General features: G+C 41.0%; 1 protein-coding gene across 1 annotated transcript in view; it reads left to right on the top strand.

The window, feature by feature from the left end:
* Positions 1-5,085: 5,085 nt before the first annotated feature.
* Positions 5,086-12,576, top strand: part of ARHGEF4 (Rho guanine nucleotide exchange factor 4) — a 192,157-nt gene continuing 184,666 nt past the window's right edge. Inside the window, exon 1 of the mRNA XM_050978075.1 lies at positions 5,086-5,259. Coding sequence (XP_050834032.1) covers positions 5,221-5,259 — 39 coding nt within the window. The 5' untranslated portion in view covers positions 5,086-5,220. The remainder of the gene's footprint in view (positions 5,260-12,576) is intronic.

Below are 12,576 nucleotides of genomic sequence, written 5' to 3'. Positions count from 1 at the left end.
ACCTTCATCATCACAGCCCCTGTGGGCAGGGGCCTGAGGGGGCAGAGACAGCAGTGGGTCCTCCTTTTGGCAGCACCAGCAACTCCCCATACACACTATGACAGAACAAATTCCAATCAGGCTTTGATCCATGAGTTTTGATTTTGCCATGAAAAAATTTGATTTTTGCATGAAATATTTGATTTTTGCATGCTAAGATTTCCTTTATTGTTTTTCTTCAGAAGCTTATAATTCAAACCCACTCTTAAACTGTCCTATCATTTAGACCATTGTCTGAGGAGCTCTAAGTTAGTAGCTGATTTCTATAAGAAATGGGATTTTGTTGGGCAATGGGGGCGAGTGTTGCTGTCCAGTGATTTAGTTTAGCAGCACAAACGTTCATCCAGCTGAGAGCTGAAGCCGTGGTAAAACACAGAAATAGCTGCCTCAGCTCCCAAAAGCTCAGTTCCCCATTATAAGCCCAGAATCTCTTACCTTCTATGAAGACAGAAAACTTAAATGCTTTGATTACAGGAGGGAAATTCAGAAGGATTTGAAGAGTCCTTGAACCAACATGTTAGGCTGCATCAAGAGGTATATTTTTATGATAATGGCAATCAAATGAACTGCCTGAGGGAAAATAAGCAATTACAGTGGAGATGAAAGTGTCTGCCATGATCCTTCAGAAATTAGAAGGTTTGGTCACTTAAATCATCATGTGAAGATGCTTATGATGGCTGCCTGCAGCATGTCCCTTCTGCCCAGGTCAGAGTGACAGCCTAAAGTTTTCCCTCTTGGAGCTTTTGATTTCAGACTGCAGTATTTCAGAACCTGAGAGTGTGTGGATATAAATTAATGTTCCACTGAGCCATTTTTAATGCCTTATTTTATTAATAGAGCATGGTTATGTCTTTACTGACATGAAAACAATGAAATCTCCAGGCTTTGTCTTCCATTGGAAAGGCAATATAGAGCAAAATTGCTGTTCCTTGAAGGAGTCTTGCAGGGGATATGGTGCTCTGAGAAGAGGCAAGAAGGCAGGCCCAGTCTCCATCCTCACTTTAAGCTCTGCATGATGCACCCAAGCCCTGTCACATTTGACTTTGCAGCCATAAAGCTGGAATGACTTCAACATATTTTCCATCATTTAGTTAGTTTGGAAGGCAGCCTGACACAATCTACAGAATACCCAACCCTGTCAAACTCAGTGAATGGTACATGAAGTAATCAAATAGTTGAAACGAGGGGAAGAAAAGCCTTCCACTAGTGCAGCAGTGGAGTTTCAGTGTCACTGGTCTGCCTTCAGAGAATCCTGGTCTCAGTGTTCTGCAAGGTTTGGGCAGGTATTTTTTGGTTCAGGCACTCCATGAAGTTGCTCTGCTGAAGGCAGTGTCACTTTAAATCCTAACTTTTGGCTGTGGTGGCAAAAAGCAAAAAGGATATTTTGTTCTGAAAAGGCATGTGGCTTTAGATAGTGTATCAGTGAGGAAAACGTCAACAGTAGCTGGCCTTGGGCACTTGAGGATTAACAGCTCTGAGCCTGTCCCAAAGAGAATAAACCCTCACTGATCAAATGAAACCTCAGAAACATACACTGAAAAAATGATTGCCACAGTTTTGCAAGTGAAATTCATGGTGAGTGATAAACTCCTCACTCTGAAAATGGACTTGATAGTAGTGAAGTCCAGATTGTTTGCTTTTAAAGGGAGGGGGGGAAAAGTGTGAGAGGTTAGCTAGGAAAAAAGCCAGTCTATCAGCAGTATGCTGACATTCTGAAGAATGTAAAGTTTTGGGCATCAAAAAGTTTTTATTGATTTACAAATCAAATTTACTGTCAAGGACTTCATTAGATGTAAGATTAAGGGGGAAAGAATATCTTTTAGGTGTTTGCACATGTTGTAACCCAGATTAAATAAGGTTGTAGGTACTCTCTAATGTTTTGAGGGTTGTGTGTAGTCATAGTGCAGGGTGGGTTTGATATGGGCCAGCTGCCCACCCTGCCACCTTCTATCTGCCTCTCCTTAACAGGAAAGGGGAGAAAAAAAGAATGGAAAAGCTCATGGGTTGAGATAAAGACACTTAACAATTACCATTATGGGCAAAACATATAACTTTGGGGAAAATGGTGAGATATGATGAGAAACAAAACCAAAGTGGAAACTCCTCCCCCCACCTCTCCCTTGTTCCCCCCAAGGTTGATAATTCCTCCTTCACTCCTGGTTTCTCCAGCTCTGCCCTGACTGGCCTGAGGGAATTGGGACTGGGGTTTGTGTTCAGCACAGAGCAGCCCCTTCCCCTCTCAGAGACACCAGGGCACCTGGTCCAGCCAGTGTTTTCCAGAGCTGTGAAAGGATTCAGGTAGCTCCACAATGATCTGCTAAGAGGCAGAATCACACAGGCCTGACTCTTAGAAAGCTTATTGCAATTTTCCTGGAGTTTTGACCAGCAGAGTTCAAACTGTCTTCAAGGAATTGCAGATGAAGGGAATAGTGTGCAATTTGCACATCCTGTGTGGTGAATTGGATCAGCTTAAGAAATGTACCAGTCTGAGGGAATGGTCCCAGATGATTTACAGAAGCAGCATCCTTATTTCTAGCCCATGAATGAGTAAAGCATGGAAGAATAAGGTAGACATGAGCAGCTGAACTTTAATTTCAGAAAAGATAACCAATGGAGAGGGGAGTCAACTGCTTTGGCATGTTGTTTGCAAGAGACATTTCTGTGTCAATTAGAAATACTTGTAGATAAAAAATCAGGCAGAAAAAACTTTCCTTTCAACATCTATAGATTCTTATTAAACCCCCTAATTTAAATGTGAATAAAGCTTTATTTTCCTTTTTATTTGGGAAAAATAAATGCCAAGGCACCACAGAGCTGGATTTTTCTCAGTGGGCATTTCCTTCTGCTCAGAGTCTGATGTCAAGGCTTGGGTAAAGAATGTTTCACCTTAACCTTGTGAGCACAACCTGCTAAGTCAATACCAGGAGAGGCATGCAGGAAATAAAAATGTGCCTGTCACTTCTCAAATGAGCAGGCTTTAAGAGTGAGGGTAATTTCAGAATAAATCATAAAAAGTAGTCTTTCAAAATTATTTAAACTTAAATATTAACAAATCAAAGCACTGAAAATTCACAAGCCAGGCACATTTTCCTCCAAGGAGAATTTTTGAAAACTAACATTGAATTTTTAGTTGTTTTGAGACTTTTTAGAATTTTTATCTGGAGTTTTCTTTCCATAATTTGGGCTAAAAATTTACTGACAAAGACTGCTGTGGGTCTATAATATTGACATATGCCTTTATTTTAGAGCTAAGATTTAAGGTAAAACACTCCTTTTGCCCATGAGATCATTAGAGTTGACAGGACCAAACTGCACTGAAGCAGTATTGCCACCTGGCAGATCAAACTGCAGATGATACTGCAGATGATACTGCATTTGTGCCTTGTGTTGCAATTTAGAAATTACTGGCCTGGTTTCTAACAAGCTAGGTGTGCTATTCTGTGTTACTGTGGATGCTTAGCTCATGCAGTTCCCACAATAGCAGAAAAACTGTGCACATGGTCAATTATGGCTTCCTGCTGTAAAATATTTGATTTTTGCATGAAAAAAATCTGATTTCCATGTACCACCCAAACATCAGTACACCTGTGTGCAATGGACTAAGCAGAAGAGTGGCTGCTGGGGGCTACAGAGGGGTTTGCAGTACAGCAAACCCAGAGCAAGTGGGGCTGTGCTTAGGGGGTGCTGACCCAGAGATCCTGCACTGCACAGGGCAAGCCCAAGTGTGGCCACATTTCTCTTCACAGAGAAAAGCAAGGCACAGCTTCCCAAGGATTTTCTGGGATTCACATTCTCTGAACCTCAGAGAAAGGAAAAACCATTCTTATGTCAATTGCTGCTCCTGTGTTGCTCACAAGTGGGATGCACTGTGGAAGATTGTTCACCTGAAGGGAATTGGTGATTGGATTCTGGTGTGAGTGCTTTGATTCCCTGACCAGTTGGATCCAGGTGTGTGTGTGGGGACTGTGGGCTGACAGTCACCAGACTCTGGGCACTTGAGTTGAGTTGGGTGCTTTGGCAGATTCAGTTTAGATGTAATGTAATATAGTATAGAATAATATAGTATAATAAAGTAATTAATTAGCCTTCTGATAATGTGGAGTCCTCCTTGTCATTCTCCCCATGCAGGGTTGCCTTGCTTTACTCTATCAAAGAGCAAATTCAGCCTCAGAGCTGGTGTTAGCTGTGGATGTGTGCTGGGGCACCAGCCACTCTGGGGGATGGCGTCCCCCTCCTATCCTGCTGTGCTGGGGGACTACACATTTCTCTGTTTCTCTTCCCTGTGCCAGCAGTGTGGAGCATCAGCTCCTCTGAAACTACTCCTTAGAACACCTCTTCCTGGTGGCAGGATTTTGGTAGTTCACACACAGGCCACAGCTAGATTAAAAATAAGTGAAGCCTTGCAGTGTCAGGCTGTGCCTGAGAGTTGCTGTACTGCAGAATGATCCCCCTCTGAGAACTTGCTTGCACTCTGGAGTTGCCTTTAATTCTCAGTGCACTGTGTGAGGAGGCTTTGCATAACTCTCAGTCCTAGGCACTAAATGTCTATAGATTCTTTGCTACGTGACATAAGTTGCATTTCTGAGCTGCTGAAGCACAAGCACAATTTAAGGGACTTTAATGTTAAGTGAGAAAAAAGACAAAGTGAAATTACATTTACTTTTCTGCACTTCAAAAGACTTGTTCTGCAATTTTTCTTCCCTTTAAAGATAGCAACTAGAAAGCTCCCAGTGTGGGAGCCTTTGCTTTTAAATGCTGCAGTGAGTGTAATACTGGGTGAACTTGGAGTTGGCAAAGGCAAAGGCTGGGGGGGATGTACGGGAACATGTGCTGTCCTTTGTAGTTCCAGTTCTTTTAGAAGCACTCACAAATAGCTTTAGTTTCTTTAGCAAATACAATGGCATCATTCTGGGCATGCCTAGTGGAAGTGCTCTGGGGCTAGTAAACTGTGAACAAACCTGTTTGCATTGCTGCACTGCACAGGCAGCACAGATAAGCCCTAATTGTTATGCAACTCCTTAGCATAAGCTCCTGGCATGGCTCATATGCTTCCCTTGTACTAAGACTGTCCAAAATAGCAACAAGAAAGCATGTAACTAAAGACACAGCAGGAGTGTAGGAATTTACCCAGGCCTTGGATGTTGTAAAGATTGAACAATTCTTCATTTCAAACCCTCCAAAATGCTAAGCATAATGTATTTTCTTCGGAGCTTCTTCAAGGTAAGCACTTTCAAAGTTTTCCTGTTTGTTTGCTTTAGTTTTGTTTTGACGAGAGAGAAACTTGGATTTGAAGACTTTGTGCAGGAGTGTAGAAAGAAGTTTTCTTGAGCACTGATGCCCAGTAAGCAAATGCACTCACCAGGTTTGCAATTTGCTTTGCTGTGTTAACATCTGATTTGTAGACGGTGTTTGTCTGCAGCTACCATAAAAGAGAAACACTTGTGGATTTGAGAGATCCTCATATGATGGAAACTAGGAAAATTATGGTGTAAGCTGCATCCATCAACTGGGAGTTGTTAGCAGTGAAAGATGCATTTTATGAGACAAACCCAAATCTTAACTTCTGATTTTATTAGGACTTCCTGAAGTGTTTTTTATTTTTTAAATGTGCCAAATTGAGCAATCGAACACTAGCATAATTAAAAATATTTTAGGTACAAAATACATTATAAGTGGTTGCCAGTAACTGTAAGTTCATATGAAACAACCAGACCAAATATCTAATATTCAGTGGTGGCTATGCAACTCTCTGGGGACAGTTTCTTTTTTGTGAGCCTGAGTAAGTTTTGTGGCAGAGGCTGTGCTGCTGCCTGCTGTTGGGCTGCAATAGCTGTGTGAGATCTGAGCCCCTGCTGTGCCTGTCACCCTGCTCAGAGTCACAGCCTGGGCTGCAGGTTTTGGTAGAAGTGTGCACTGGGAAATGTAGAGGTGATTTGGAGAAGTGTGGGTCAAAGGAATGAAAGTTTAATCAGATTAGTGAATATTGGATTATTCTGAGATCTAAAATGTTAGAATTTGAAGCTCAATAGAGAATTATGCTAACTTAGAAGAAAAATGCTAAAGGAATAGAATAACTGTAGTGAGATGAATTCCAGATTCTCATTGTGCTGTCACTTGCACATTTGCATGCCAAACTGCTTCTTGATAAAGTATGCTGCAGGACTGCAGCTGCAGTGGAAAGCCAGCAGTGAATCTAACACAGAGTTGCTCTGTGGAGAGCAACTGCTGTTGGAAATAAGTATGAGAAAAAGCTAAATTTTGCTCCTAAGATATATAGCTACAATTAGCACCTGCAACCACTTGATTGCTCATGGGAAACTAGTGGCAATCCTGAGGAGCTGAACCCCATTTTCAGCAGCCTTCCTTGGGGACATTGTATAGAACTGATCTTAAAAATTTGCTTCCCTTTGGTTTGAAAATATCTACTTAGTTTTTTTCTGAATTACAGTGTTACTCTAAACACTGCATCCTTTGAGAGGTAAAAGTGAGGCACAGGAAAAATACAATGGGAAGGTTTTTCTCTGCCACTGGGATATGGCTACTGACTCATCATGGTTGGATACTTGCTGTTTTATCACATGACAAGCCTTGACTTTCAAAAATTTTAGCATAAATCATGCTGCCAAAGTGTATGTAAATATCCTCCTTTAAATGGGAGAGTATATTCTTCTCAGCACTTAAAGGAGTATATTTTTCTATAGAGAGCAGTCATCTACAGTCAGCAGTTTGAGAAAAACAGGACTGAGTAAAACTGTTAGCTGTCAGCTGTGTTATAATGATTACTGGATTCATCCTGAATCATTTTAATGTAACAGCTTTGTGCCATCTTTGTTGGTTTCAGTTTGAGAAAGGCCAGTTGATGTCTGTGAAATTCATTCTGCATTCATTGACTAAAATCTAACAGTCAGCTAAGTAGGTCAAACTTTCCAACTAAGTAGGAAAAATTAACACCATTCTAGTGCCAGTTTCTTCATTGTTTTCTGTGTTCTTGAAACAGAAAGTTCTTAACTGAAAGCTGGCCAAAATACAGTATATCTAGAGTTGTGTTGTAGAGGTCCTGTGCACACCATGCTGCACTCTGATGTTCTTGTGATGTGGTGGAATGACCCAAATAGCTTGAAATGCACATTGAGGCATCACCTATGTATCTTATTGGGATTTTAGCTACTAAAATCCCTGTGATCATGCCTGGGAATTTTAAAAGTATCACCCTCATCTGACTGGGAAAAAAAAAAATAGGCTGGGCCAAATAGCAAAAACCAATAAATCTGACTTGGCTTTGGGATAAATGCTGCCATGGGAGAGTTACTGTGGTGTCCCTTGTCTTCCTCTGGAAGTTGTATCAGCACCTTTGCTGATGGGAGGAGCAGGAGGAAGTGGAAATAGCATAAACCTGTAAATTATAAAAAAAAATTAAAAACCAGTAGCATAAACTCCCTAGAGCTGGGGGCAAGACTGTGGGGCAGAGCTGGTAGGAAGGAGCTCAGGACCCTCTGCCTGTCCCTGTTTGTGTCTGGTTCAAGGCTTTCCTAGCACAGGACTGAGTTTGCAGCACACAACTCCATCATGGTGCCTTTCAAGCAGACACAAAATTGCATGCACATCTCATCTTAGGAGGCTGATTGTTACATCTTGGCCAATCAAGTTTTTTGTTTCCCATAATAATCAATTTAAAGGCCTCATATTTTTATTCTTTGATTCTCCCAAGAGAAATGGAAACAGATATTGGACTTGTTGTTAATGTGTGACTGCATGTGTCTGAGCTGCTGGTTTTTCTCACTTATTTAAGTAATTCTCCAATTAAAATATTTCATGTGACTGTTCACTGGGTATGAAAATATTTGGTTGTGACTGAAAAGATGCAGAAATTGAAGTGTAACTCCTTATTGAATTAAAAGCCATAAATGGCTCACATGACCCATAGTTGTTTTTTTGAGAAGTGTGACAACAAAGTTTATGGAAGCAACTTCTTGCTTCCTTTAACTTTAAAGCCAGAAGATGCTGATTAACACTGCTCTTTTTATAATGATGACCACAATAAGAATCATGTTTTCATATGGCATGGAGCATTTCAAAACAAGCTGCCTGTTGCAGCCATTTCCAATTCCTCTCTAATGCCACTGGTACTGCAGTAAACAAGGCACGATGCAGATTTGCCACTAATACCTTTAATGCCTCTAAAATAGTACACCTATTGTTCTCTCTGAACCAAAGCTCCAGGCCACTAATACCAGCTAAACATTTCCTGGCCACTTTAAAAGGCCAGTGTATGCCTCAGCAGGGATGGCTGGGTCACCAGCTGCAGACAGAGATTTTGGGAGCCCTGCTGCTGTCATAGGAAGCAGGGTTGCACAGCTGTGGAACATCCTAAATTTCTATCAGATTCTGCATTCAAAGTGTTGGACATTGCTCTCTTCTTAGCCATGGTTTCCATTTAATTCTGCTCAGAATTAAATGAAAATCATTTAATGATTAACCAGGGAAAATCATCTCCCTGCTTAGATTTGCAGCCCATCCAGCTTTGACTTTGGAGCTGAGCCAATCTTTGCTGGTTTTCTCTTTAAGCAATGTGCCAAACTTGCATTTACACAAACTGAAGAGTTTGTTCACAATCTATGTGTTTCTCTGAAGGAATATTGTTCTGACTTAAGAAATCAAGGACCACATTAGTACTAGTTTTAGGTCTTGCATGCATTTCACTGGATATTCACCTATCCTGAAACTTTATGTTCCCACCTAAGCTTTGCGGTTTAGTTCCTTTTTTGTAACCATCAGTCTTTTTCCTGGGCTAATCTTTGTTATTCTCAGCCTTGGCACCTATAAGAGAACTGTGAAAAAATGAGCACTAAAATACTGTCTGGTTATTCTGCTGCTGCTTTTTCCCTTCAAGTGAAAGAGCAGAGATTTCTAAAAAAACCAGTCCTGATTTCAGTTGGATCTGTGCCAGACATTTAACAGAAGCAGGGACCCTGCTGAATGGACATGGCCTTGGAAAGTCAGAATGTTTCTCATTGAAAATGTACCTTGTTATCTGCAGAAGCTTTGGTTCTGTTGTGTGCACTTGTAACATTGCTGCTGCGTGGGGCCATGTCTTCACTGAAACATATTTGGCTGAATAATGGCTGTGGGTGTTTTAGGTTTTGTGTGGATAATTCAAGTTTGGCCTAAAAATTAGTTATGAGTGTAACATGGAGCTGTTCTAAACATATGTTTATCAGTTGTTTGCCATCTAATCTTTATGATGTGGTGTATTAATGTGCTCTTCAAGTGTGCTCAGCTGGCAGGCAGGCAGATGCCACACAGGTATCTCAACCTGATCTTTGGCAGCCTGTGAGTGTGTGGAGGTTCCAATCTCCTGGCCAGCGAGGTCACCCTGTACTCTGGGATTTCTGTGCACTGATGCTGCAGCTTTCTAAATAGCAACAAAAAGTATCAGGAACAAACAGAACATTTCAGCTGGCTGGGAACTGCTTTCTTGCAAAACTGGCTGAAGAAGACTGTCAGTGTTTATTTAATGAACTTCTTGTAGCATAAATTAAACCAAGAGAGTGTTGAGCTGGAGCTAAAGGGACAATCCAAGAATGTCAGCTTAGATCTTACAGTAATGTCTGCAGCAACTCACACTACCTGAGTAACAACTCTGCAAGTAATACCAGAATACACACCTCTTCATTGAAAGCTTAAAAAGAGGGTTGCTAGTGTCTCATTTAATATGCAAACCAACAAATTTGAATGATTGCAGATATGGTTGTAAGAACCCCCAGGATATATTGGCATGTAGAATGGGTATTTCAGGCAGTGCTATGAGTATTTGTTCTTGCAAAAATACAAAATGAATTTTACTGGAGTTTTTAAGTGCTTTTAGAAAGACAGCTGTTTTAGGAGCATGGGTGCATGTATAAAATGCCTCTGTGAAGATCTTGCTTTCAGGGGCACTGAAGCAGCTGTAGACAAATACTTTTCAGCTGAGGTAATCACAAACTCTATATTTTGCCCAAAGAAAGTAGCATGCCTTGAGTAGAAGTGTTTTCTACTGAGACAAGCAATATGATGGCCAGAGTTAAATTTGAAAATAATACCTTTGATACAAGGAAGAAGGGAAATTCACACATTTTATCCTTGCAATGGCTTCCCTCTAAAAACATTGTGTCCCAAAACTGGAATAAGGGGCAGAGTATATGGCAAATCATCAGGGTTGGGAATTCCTCATCAGAAACTGTTATGTTGTACTTAAACCAAAAATGCTGTGCAGTGCATGGCAATGGGCAGTCTTCATGCAGGAAAAAATGCTGTAATATGGGAAAGAATGTGATACCAGATGAAGGTATAGGAGATATCCACTTCTGTATCAAAAGCAAGTAATTTGGTGAGGTTTCTCTAAGAGTTCACATATCAGAAGATTAAAATTAGCCTGAAAAGACTATTGACTGAAAAAAATGGATGAGGTTTGGATCAATTGTAGTTACTGGGTCAGGAAACAAGATGTCAGATGAGCTCTGACTGTTTTAAGGAAGGAATGCATATTGCCTGGAAGAGGCTTAAGGACATCCAAAGGGAAAGCTAGTATTGCTTTGTATGCAAACCATCTGAATAATGAAAAGACAGAGTCTCTGAAGCACTATTGCATCTTTGGGAGTAATAGAAACTGGAATTTATAACAGCCAGGTAATTCCTGATTAACCTGCCTGCATGTATGTACATCAAAAGGGTGATGCATACACATTCTTCCTCATCTGAAACACTGCTGCAGGAGTTGAGTTGTCTTCATCCTCAATACAAGAGTGCTATTACCAGTCTAGGAGAGAGGAAGCAAATTCTGTATCCAAATTATTAACATTTGCAATCAACACTTATTTCAGTATATATTAAGGATTGTCAATTTTAAGGCAGGACAGATCCATGACTTAACATGGCAGAGAATAGCCACTAAAATATAACAAATGTAACAATGGTTACAATGATTAAAAATGTAACAATGGTTACAATGATAATGCAGCCATTGTCAGGAATGAACAAACATACCCATTTGCTCAGACCTTTAACTGAGAATCACTTTGACTTCTTGGCCACTAGGATCAGTTGCATTTTGCACCTCTGTATGTGACAACACACCTTGTTTGTAGCCTCCACAAGGATCATCAAGTCCAACTCAGAAAAACTCCGCCAAACCAACTAACTAACCAACTAACCAACCAACAAACGTGGCCCATTAAGAGACTACATGGGAAAAGTGATATCCAAGAGGGAGGAATGGTTTACTTACAGGTAAAAGTGCAGGGAAGGTCCTGAAAGTCTTGGTCAGCTTTTGTGTAATCAAAGCTTGTGTTGTGCTGAGATCAAGATTTCCTGCAAGGTAGCCTTTGGTGCCTTTTTGGCCATTGGTACAGCTTCCCAACTCACTAGAATGATGACATTGTTGGCTGTGTTCCAAAGAATTCAGGCTGCTTGGGAGCCACCATTTTCTTTTGCCTTCAGAGATGGAATCCTGCACAGCTAGAGTAGGTCTTGAGGCTGAGAAACTTCTAGTAACGTTATTGAAGTCATACAGATGAGTGTGTAATCACTTAGATAAACAGAGTTCCAATTAACATGATTGCAATCTAGTAGCACTTAAATAGTGTTCCTTAAGAAAAGGATTTCACTCTGTATATGAAGAATGAGACTCTATGATTAAACCACACCACAAAGTTAAACATTGCCAGAACCTATACATAGCCTTAGGTTCAACTTTTGACCCCACAAGAGTTATTGCCTGAATGAAAATCCCAGGAGACAAGGCAGGAATTTGCATCAGATTAATTGTCAATGAAAATGTTTTTGTGGTTTTATGCAAAATGCAAGAAGATTAAAATAATGAACAGTGCCTTGCAACACACAAGTCCTCCTTGGCTAGGTCAGCCTTCTTCCTGGCACCTCCCCCAGCTGGAGCTGGAGCCTCTGAAGGCATTTTGGATAACTAGCTGATCTGCTTCACAGCTGAAGCAGCATCTTGCAGATTACACACATAAAACTAAGGTGAATTAGTGATTCTCTCTTCAGACTCCTCTCTTGCCAAGATTGAAGGTGGGAATTCAGGCAAGCTTTGCTCCAGCAATGAATGACTCCTCCTCCTTTTCCTCCTTCTTCTCCTCACACTTCTGTGTGTCAAACCCCTCTGCTGAGCCAATTTTCTACACTGGTGCTAAATAGGTAGGGGCTAATGAGCAATCTGCTGCTCTTGGAAATCTCCCATGGTAGGCACGCCACAGATACCCTTGGCAGGTTGAGGACAGTGTTTAATTCTGAGTGAAATGCTACCTGGTCATGTATGTGACCTTTCTGTAAACCAGAGCAGCTGCTCTTCCTCTTCAGGCCAGTCTCACAAGCCTCTTTGCTTCCTGCTACTAACAAATTCTCCTTTTAAAACAGTTTTGTGGTCATGGAGGGCCTCAGCCAAGCCTTGCTTGCAGAGCATGGCTCTCTCTGCTGGCTGAGATTTAGCATTTTCAATAGGCAATTTTCTGATCAAACGTGGGGTGTGGCCAATTCTCAGTAGAA

The sequence above is a fragment of the Serinus canaria genome, chromosome 9 (assembly GCF_022539315.1).
Source record: "Serinus canaria isolate serCan28SL12 chromosome 9, serCan2020, whole genome shotgun sequence".
Taxonomy (NCBI): domain Eukaryota; kingdom Metazoa; phylum Chordata; class Aves; order Passeriformes; family Fringillidae; genus Serinus; species Serinus canaria.
The sequence above is the reverse complement of the archived record's forward strand: the minus strand, read 5'-3'. Positions and strand labels throughout refer to the sequence as shown.